The sequence below is a fragment of the Notothenia coriiceps genome, unplaced genomic scaffold (genome assembly GCF_000735185.1).
Source record: "Notothenia coriiceps isolate Sejong01 unplaced genomic scaffold, NC01 NC01_scaffold00037244, whole genome shotgun sequence".
In the NCBI taxonomy this organism is placed as follows: domain Eukaryota; kingdom Metazoa; phylum Chordata; class Actinopteri; order Perciformes; family Nototheniidae; genus Notothenia; species Notothenia coriiceps.
The window spans coordinates 5,351,992-5,362,025 of NW_011369945.1; the positions used below are offsets into that span (position 1 = coordinate 5,351,992).

Sequence of the window (10,034 nt, forward strand, 5' to 3'; positions counted from 1 at the left end):
GCTATGTCTTCAGTCTAACTCCTCCGTGCTCCTGTCAACAGAGTAAACAAAGCTTGGTTAGGATGCTGAAACTCTACCGCCCAGTGACAGTATATTTTTTCAGCACACAGCTTGATAACTCCAGGCTGTCACAACATCTGAAGCCCCTTTGAATGCTTCACTGTTTGTTTTTGTTTATAGTCTCCAGATTCCTGATTTGTTTGTCCTCTGCAGGTTAATCTGCACCATTTAGGGTTTGGTTGACATGGTTAAAACTTTGTATATGGTGTGAATTTATGATGATTTCTTTTTTTACACAGGTACTTTTATTGAATCACAACAAAATACAGACTAGATATTGTGTTACCTAATTTTTAGACTGGCATGTGGATTAGGGCTGTGCAATTAATCGTATTTTAATCGCAATTACGATTTTGGCCTGCCACAATTACGAAAAAAACCTAATCGAAAAAAACGATTATTTTGCTTTGCTAGGTTGTGACAGAGTGCACCGCAACATATTTGATCTAATTTATTTTAATCTAATTTATTTGTATTTATCATATTTATATATGTTTAGTAGCTCGTTGAAGTGTGCTCCAAAATATTTGTTGGATAAATAATAAATACCAATAAACAAGATCAACAAATATTTTGGAGCACACTTCAACGAGCTACTAAACATATATAAATATGATAAATACAGCTGTTCATAGATACATACAGCTGTTCATAGATACATACAGCTGTTCATAGATACATACAGCTGTTCATAGATAAATACAGCTGTTCATAGATAAATACAACTGTTCATAGATAAATACAGCTGTTCATAGCATGCATTTCTCATGAGGAAAAAAGTAAATCACGTCTATATTCATATACATGTCCTACAGAAAGAATGAGTCCTTCCAAATCAACACACACATACCCACACACACGCACGCACGCACGCACGCACGCACGCACGCACGCACGCACGCACGCACAGACAGACAGACAGACNGTTTATTGGTATTTATTATTTATCATTTATTTTTGTATTATACGTTCAGGGTAATCAACAGTTAAAAAGATACTGTTCAAATTATTATTTGTTTTGAAGTTCAATAAATAGATGTTTTCAAAGTCAATGAATAATCGTATTTAATAATCTTGATATCAATTATTGACCAAAACAATCGTGATTATGATTGTTGCCATAATCGAGCAGCCCTAATGTGGATTGATAGTTGCTATGTGCATATTTATTTATAGTGTCATGCAAATAGAACAACACCCAAACCGTCAGTCACAAAGACCTCTGTGATTTTCTGTAATTTTCGTTATTATACAGAAAATTATAGAAAAAGGCATAATAGAAAGACAAAGACTTGCTGTGAAGCATCATTTTCACTTGGCCAACCTTAGTCAATAACTAGTTACTAATGTCATGAAATCGACAGGACACAGAGCTGCAGGTGAATATTGCTCCGTTTAGTTTTAATACTGGGACAACTACAAAATAATTATTCATAGTGATGGGAAAGAGTGAAAGCCAGTGTTAGTTCGACAAAAATCTAGGAAGAACAAAATATACAGACCACACATGACTCTTTTAAAGTAAAGTTAATTTATTCAAACAAACAAAACTAAGTGAGTCAGTGCACCATGAGTGTATTGTGTGAATATTTAAAAGTGTCAAACAAGAAAGACTAAAAAAGAAACACAGGTGTCAGCCATCTTCAAGAAAGACTGAAAAGCAACACAGGTGTCAGCCATCTTCAAGAAAGACTGAAAAGCAACACAGATGTCAGCCATCTTCAAGAAAGACTGAAAAGCCACAGAGGTGTCAGCCATCTTCAAGAAAGACTGAAAAGCCACAGAGGTGTCAGCCATCTTCAAAATAAACTGAAAAGCAACACAGGAGTCAGCCATCTTTCCTGATTTGGGTGAGTGGCTCATTTGATAATAGCCCTAGTTAAATTCCTCAAGACCAATATTCACTCACTATAAAAACATTACCATAGCAAATGAAAATGTTGGCATTCAACGTTGTATGTTTATATATGATTTGATTCCTTTAATTTGATTTGATCTTGTATTGGACTTTTTACTTTAGATCATTATGATTATATGAAATCATTGCACCTGTTAATATATATATATTATTTTATTTATAAGTATTTTTTATTTCATTCTCAAGTAAAATAACTGTAACCAAATCCAATTTCCCCCTGATGCTGATTCCAAGACTTGTATGGAACATCAGTAGTCTAAATTGAAGCTTATGTATCTGGTCTTACATTATATGTTATGCAAAACATTATAGGGACAACATTTTGCCCTCATTGCCACTGTCCCTCTTTAAGGGCTTTTCTCCTTCGGTTGCATCTTCTTCCTGCATCAGTACAGCCAGCAGGCATCTATCCTGAACACATAATACTGTAGAATCTACAGTATTATGTGTTCAGGAGTAGCCAATCAGAGGCCAGTGCGAGCCGGACTCTGACGTGGCCCCGCCCCCTCCAGCCCCTCGCTCCATCGTGTACTTCCTCGTTACTACGGCGACAGTTGAGCGTCGTCACCGGTTGGCGGAGCCGCAAAGTCATCACGGTGATATCGGGAATTCCTCTCCGTGTAGGGCTCCGCGTGTGTGACGGAGAACCGGAGCCTCACTCTCTGCAGGGAGGAAGCAGCACGCACCGAATACACGTGAGGCGTCAACCGTGTACATCTACCATGTTTCCTGCCCGTGTTTTCATCTGAGCCCGGCTCCGCCGCAGGAGGAGGAGAAAGACATGTATCTGTGTGAGAGTGGGAAAGTAGTTGAGGTTTGATGAGAACAAACTTAGAAAAGAGACAACATGGTCAACTGCATCTTCATCTGCATTTCCTGCTCATAAACATCAGATCTGAGATCTATACTGCTACTAAGGTGACCCCAGCAAGGCCGACTTGAATGTAAGTGTGTTGTGAATTAAAAACTTAAGCTGTAACCCTGACACTACTGGACTGCAACTGCAACTCATTTGCTGCTGCTAGTAATTAAAGTAAGTGGTGCCGTGATTAAGAGATGAACTGATAGAGATATTGGTTAAGTAAACTAACCAGGAAATTAGGCAATATTTCTTGTTGAAAAATGGGAAAGAAGGTACTTGAAGTGATGACCAAGTAGCCCTTTGATTTATAAAACTATCTTTAACACAGGAATGTTGGGTAAAACAACAATACATGTTTTTGGTCAATGACCTTTCAAAACTGTTGTGCCTACAGAAGCAGTATTGATTATCTCTTATCATGGCCTTTATGTTTTGGAAACACTGATGGTCAAACAAAAGACTTAGTTTCTGTGTAACTATACACCTTTACTGTACTTATTAACTTTATCTCACGTGTTAGTCCTGTATACATTTTTAGATAAGCTTTTTTCTTTGTACTCGTTATCTGTGTTTTTCCTGATGAAAGTGACCTTAACATATTCAGAAAACTATGTGATGCTGAAACACCGTATTCGAAAAACACATTACTTGAACAGGGTTTGTCTTAAGGTGTGTATTTATTACAAGAATATATACATTTTGTCGGGAGAAAAACATTGTATGCAAACAAGAATCACCAAAAAGGTGTTGTTACTTTTTAAAATGATAACTCCGGTGATACTCCCTTAACAAATCCCATATAAAACTAAACCCACAAACAGTTTGTATGTCCATACTGGCAACACTGGGGCCTGTAGTAGTATGTTTACTGACTTTTTGTTGTGCAAGCGAAACCTGTCCAGCAAATTTTTTGACCATAAAAAAGATAGGTTGTTTATGCCTGAACAAAGCTCTGAAATCTTCACAGCCTTAGGACAAAATTCACATGATATAGGTATCAAGTTGTGCAGAATAAAAAAAACAAATGTTCATGCTTCTTCTCAACCCCAGCTATTAGTTCCCATCACGCTTGGTTATACACTGACTTTGTTGCTGTATATTTATGAGCCGAACTGATTGTATCCATTTGTATTACCGTATATGAATTTGTTTCTGCTCCTACTTTCTGCTCTCACTATTGACTCTCGTCATAAACCACATTTTCTGGACAGCTATATGCAACCCACTCAGTGTCCAACCTGGTCACGAGGCTCTGCGATAGAGGGGATCAGTGACAGTCTAGGGACACCCTGGCAGCTCAGATGTCTGCTCCCGAGCTACCGGGGCTGCTGGCAGGTCGTCTTTAAATAGATAAGCACTTTAGTTGTATGCTAGAAAGGGTCCCTGACCTCTGAGCAAGGGGATTTCTCAAGCCTATGTGCGTCTCAAAGAGTGATTCAGCAAAACACTAAGCGCTCTCTGGGTTAAATGAGGATGGGACAGGCCGATTACATTGTTTCTTCTGTCTTTCCCAGCTGAGAATCAACTAAAATGTGGTTGTAAATCAAATAAGTGTTCTTCATGAACAAAAAAATAAGCATCTCAGAAAAAAACTGTATGACGTTGAAGTAATTTTTGAATTTTTGAAGTAAAACTAGCAACGATTAGTGAGTTTGCTTGTTTTATATTGAAGTGCAGATTATATCACTTTGAGCCCGTTTGAAGTGGTGACAAAAAAATTCACTATTACTGACCGTTTCTAGCCCAAACTAATAACCGAGGATAATCTTCAGATTAATCAATAGTGAAACTAATTTCAAGCTGACGCCTAATAATCAATTATGTCTGATCAGATCTCTGAAGTATTAAAATAAGAGCTCTTTCAGTAACAGTATTGATACCAATGGGTAGAATCATTTTTACGTGCTGTTGTCACTTGTCTAGAATGTTTTTGTGATAGTTTTGCTTTTCCCTCCCCAGAGATTTTGCCATGTTTTCTGATGCTCTGGACGCTGCTGGGCGGGTGGAGGGCCTGCCACTGTCCTCCCCACCGCCACTACCAGAGCTGGCAGAGGAGGAAGCAGAGGCCTCAGCGGAGAGGGGGCCGAAGAGACGAGGCCGTTACAAGCAGAGTCTGCAGCTTTTAAAGCCCTTCAGGATAACACACAGGTAAACACATTTTTATTTTATTTCTTCGTGTTGCGACTCTGACAGAGAGCCAGATAAAGGCCAACCCAGACAGTTTGAGGCCGGAACATTAACAGGCAGATACCCATTTAAAGACACACTGTCACACACAGTCACAAAAGTTCACATTTGTTGTGTTTGCTGCTTGATGCACTGACTGTGAGGGAGTTGCAGAAGGCCATGATAAGAGATGGGAACTTATCCCCCGCCGGCAGACACATTCATGTTTGAACATTTGTCAACTGATAAACTGCGCTCTGAATTTATTTTTTCGCTGCTCTTTTAAATTTCTGTGAAGACTGTGCAAATGACTGTTCAAACACTGCAGGCATGATTCACCTTTCATTGACTCTGGCAGGCAAAGGCGCCTCTTCTTTCCCAGCGGCCTACGCGGGCCTGCTACCCCAACATAGCACCTCTCTGAATACCTCCCTTTTAGACTTCTCACCCTTTTCAACGTCTTCTCCGCTATTCCAGGCACCAGCACCCAGTCGATAACGCCGGCCTCTTTTCATTTATGACTCTGCACTGGCTCTCCCCACTGGCACTAAAGGCGTTCAGGGCGTCCAGCCTGTCTATAGACGATGTGTGGGGACTGTCTTGCCACGAAGCCTCTGAGATCAACTGCCAAAGGTGAGGTAACTGTGGCCCTTCTGAGGTTTGCCTCATGAAAGTAGCTTGCAATGTTCAAAAAGACTCTATTTGATGCTGCAACACAGTATTGAGATAAGACATTACTCAAATTAGTTTCCATTATTAGTTATTTGCCACATTTCTTATCCAAGCGGACACATACAAGACCATTTTTGTTCACTCCAATGTGAATTTTGTGCATTGTGTCCTCTTTTAAAGGATAAGACTTAAACTCTTGACACATACTGATACCACCACAATGAGATGAATCTTGACTAACAAGTTTAGCATGTTTATCTGGACCCTGTGCCAAAGATTTCAATCTTTGTACCAAACATTTGTATTTGCTCCCCTCACTGGGTGTGTCCCTTGGTTACCTTGAACATGGGAAGGTACATAGACAATTCCATGTGCAGTGTACCGCTGGCTTAAATACTAACTAGCGCACCAACATGGAAAACAAAAAACTTTGATAAGAATATATGCACTTGTTAATCAAGTTTGAGTTATGTTTGCTAAAAAATAAATGTGCCCAGCTATTCTTTTAAAAAAATGTAGTAATTGTGACACATTTTCCCAGTTTTATGTCCAGTAGTTGTGAGTCTAAACGTGCTACTTACAGGCTGTGGAAGATGAAAAGACAATACAGTAAAGACAGTACAGTAAATACAGTACAGTATACAGTACAGTAAGACAGTATTAGCTTCTACTATAGGATGTTGCGGGATGCCCAACTAATTTGCAAATAAACAAATGACTCATGAACAGTAGTGAACCAAGGCCTTGTGGGATTGCTGCCTTCTTTGCATGGTAATCCATCATTTGTGGAAATGTCATATTTGCTGAAGTGGGAGATTTTATGGGCTCGCTAGTTTTCCTTTTAACATAAAGTCAAAATGGTGCTAAAATCCTGTAAAAAAAGTACCCATGTTTTGTAATGTAGACACGTTATGATACAAAGAGTGATCCATTCAAGGTGAACAGTCATGTTTTTTTTGTTTCAAGCACTCAGTGGAGGTTGTTATATCAGGCAGTTTTCAGGTAAACTGATCTATATCACACTGCTCTCACACTGCGATTATTTTTCGAAAAAATATTGAGAAACCTTCTTAGCTTTCCCTACTCTACACGTGAGCAAGTTCAAACTCGGTACAGATCAGGTGATTCCCTGCCATGTAAACAACCTTCTGGATTTTGTACGGCTCTAAATCGGTGCAGTGAGACTTAATTGATGAACATCCAGTCTTTCTTTACAAACACAGGATTGTGCTGGGATGGGTGGCTGCTAGGAATAGCTGGGATTAGAGATTACAGTGAGAGTTAGTGCCTGACTTTGGTGGTTATGTCATTATCTCCTGTACCTGTCATGCACTGTCACTTTCATTAGCTGTCATTGACTGGAGCCAGGCTGGAGCACACAATGAAATGAAAAATCCAGATTTTCCTGCCAAACCGCAGCCTGAGAAATGCCCTGTAGTAATGCATTCATTCTATGAATGAACAATAAAGACTCACTATAATCTCATTAGGGGGCATTTAGGGTTTACGACTCACAGAAAATAAAACAAATGTTTTTTCCATCACTTACATGCTGTCGAGTCATGGCGCCGTGACTTGGCGATAAAGAGCACGAGGAAGTTCACTCTTGTGTCTGGTGATGACTGTGTGGGTTGTAAATGACCGGTTCCTTTAAAAGGCTCTGGCTCAGGGCCTGGAGGTTTAGTGCTGCCGCTGCTGCTTTGTGTATGCTAAAGAGCACATGAAAGGGAAGCAGCACAGGAGCACAAAGCTATCACATTGGCACGGGTGGGCGATGGTGCGCTGCAGAGCCGCTGGAGATGGGAGGTCTTTATTTGTGTTAACATAGCAAGAACAGTTATGCAACCCCGATGCAAAGCGGAGATGATGATGAGAGAGGGAATGGGAAAAGAACCCTGGGAGAGTTGACACTTGTTGGTGCTCAGTGAGGTGCGAACCTTGAACGCAATGTCCTGGCCAACACACTTGAGAAACATCAGCCTCGCCTGCCATCTGGCAAACTGAGACGATGGCTGTTGGAACATGTCAGCCATCTTTAAAAGCAAATCGCTCCTTTTTTGGATCCCACACTGACGCGCTGATGCGCTCGTTTCCATTCATGTGTGTGACCGTGCACACAATCAGAGGTGGAAGAAGTACTTATACTTAGATTATTTACTTGAGTAAAGGTAGTAACACTACAGTGGGTTACAAGTACATTCAAAGTATACTTTAAGTACCAAATGTAAAAGTAGTCTTTATGCAGAATGACCCATTTAAGCACCATACATTAAACTATTGTATAATAATTAATGATGCAATAACGTGTAGGTTTTATTTTATAGTGGGGTTGGTTGGTTTACTTTTATATAAGACTGGGTTGCATAACATTAATAATAAATGAAAATTCATTATTAGATGTATATTTTGTATTAAAAATCGAAATCTGAACAATAGCTAGTAACTAAATACATAAAATAAATGTATTGGAGTTTAAATATTTGCCGACAAAAGGTAATCGCTTAAAAGTATAAAGTAGCATAATGTATAAGTAGAAGATCCTCAACTTTTTTTATTTACTTGGTTACATTCCACCAGTGGTTGGTATTGGTTTTTTCTTTGCTTAAAAAAAACAACTATCAATCACATTGGATATAAAATATTGACCATTTGATACTGTACAGCTGCTCTTTAATACATTGTTCCTTGCTTTGTCCATCGGATTTAGCAACACAAACCACTCACTTAAAAGTCTCATTACGGTGTCTCAAGCTGTGCTCTGTGCAGCTATTAATTTTAATTTCTTAGATTCAACGCCATTTGACTTCAAGTAGTAATTATCAGGCTGTGTGAGAGTCTAGTTGGTTTAATGTTCAGTCTATCTCTGATACGTTTTTAATAAAGTCATTAGGGCGTAAATTACTTTCTGCAGCTGCTCTGCTGCTGCTTTATAGCTTGCTTCATTAGCAATGATGCATTTGCCCAACATAATGTTTTACCCTCTTCAAGGGGCATTACACGCCAATCAAAGTACATAAGCACATCTTCGGTAACATGTTTGGTAATACCTTTCTCAGTCTAATTATGATCATCATTCAAGATTGTATATTGTAGGTCACCTTTACATTATTACCAACTGAATTTTTCCTTTTGTAATGTTCAAGTGCCATAATGCCTGCAGAACTGCTTATATCTCCCATTGTACTTTCAATAACAAGACATCTTAGTGATGTTTGGTTGAGCTGTGGGTCAATAAATAATTTTGAGCTCCTGGTTTTTTGTTTCCAGGCTTGAATCGTTGTGGCATGACGAGCTGAAGAGTCGAGGGCGCGAGGGTGCATCTCTGACAAGAGTCTTCTGGAGGTTCTGCCAAACCCGCGTATTGGTGGCCATCTTTTCCCTCCTCCTCACAATGGTGGCAGGCTTCATTGGGCCTGTGAGTATTGTCCAAATCCTGCTTTCCCTTTTTATAATCTGCTGATTCAACTAATAGGCCTTTCAGCATGTTCGCTGTCTTGGAATCCCAAGTTGGGGTGTATTTTCTGAAAATCACTTTATCCCGTTTCACGCTGGTGTGGAAATTGAAATGAAAACATACTGAGAGATTACAAAGCTATTGAAACCCATATTAATGCCTTAGATTAGCTGGTTTGTTCCCCGTCACGCTTTGGTGCCACACTTTGGGGTTTAGATTTCCCTCCATGGACGAGCATGAGACCACAGAGAGATTTAAAGATATTTATAAAAATCAGAAATGTCAAAAGTCACCTTAAACTAAAGGCTTATTATGTCTGGAATTCCCAGGTTATAATTTTTCACTATGATTTCGCTAAGCTGTTTATTTTGATGTCAGGTTATGCGAACACTATGTGCTTGCTATTTCCCGCAACTAATAGCATTAACTGGATTTAGTTCTCACACAATGACACGTGCCTCACATTCCTGTGTGATTTATTTAGTACATAGCTCACAAAATGTGTTGTAAAATATTCTTCCTGCAGTTTATAAATGTAAAGTCTGGGTTTATGTATTTGACACATCCAACAATGTTGTTGCTTTTCTTCTGTCATTCCACTCAGGCCTTTTTATTGACAGCCTATCTCTTGAACCCCTGTTGTCTATGCTTATGTTACTTATATGTTCACTCCTCGGACACTGGATTGCAACCAAGTGACGGTATAGATGTGACATCGATTACCGTTTACTGTTATTTCGGAACTTTTGAACTTTGTCTTGTCCCGTAGACTCGAGATTTTTTAGTTCATTTGTTCCTGTTCCTCTCTCTCTTCTTGTTCCTGTGTTATCCTTCTCCCATGTTATCCCTTTTCACCGGTATCTATTCTATTCTTTCCCGTCAACTTTTTTTTATTACTCTTC

The 10,034-nt window shown here is 39.3% G+C and overlaps 1 protein-coding gene across 1 annotated transcript in view; it reads left to right on the top strand.

The window, feature by feature from the left end:
- Window positions 1–2,524: 2,524 nt before the first annotated feature.
- The window catches only part of wu:fb13g09 (multidrug resistance-associated protein 5), a 21,582-nt gene continuing 14,072 nt past the window's right edge, over window positions 2,525–10,034 (top strand). Inside the window, exons 1-4 of the mRNA XM_010793337.1 lie at window positions 2,525–2,922; window positions 4,800–4,988; window positions 5,484–5,639; window positions 8,946–9,093. Coding sequence (XP_010791639.1) covers window positions 4,810–4,988; window positions 5,484–5,639; window positions 8,946–9,093 — 483 coding nt within the window. The 5' untranslated portion in view covers window positions 2,525–2,922; window positions 4,800–4,809. The remainder of the gene's footprint in view (window positions 2,923–4,799; window positions 4,989–5,483; window positions 5,640–8,945; window positions 9,094–10,034) is intronic.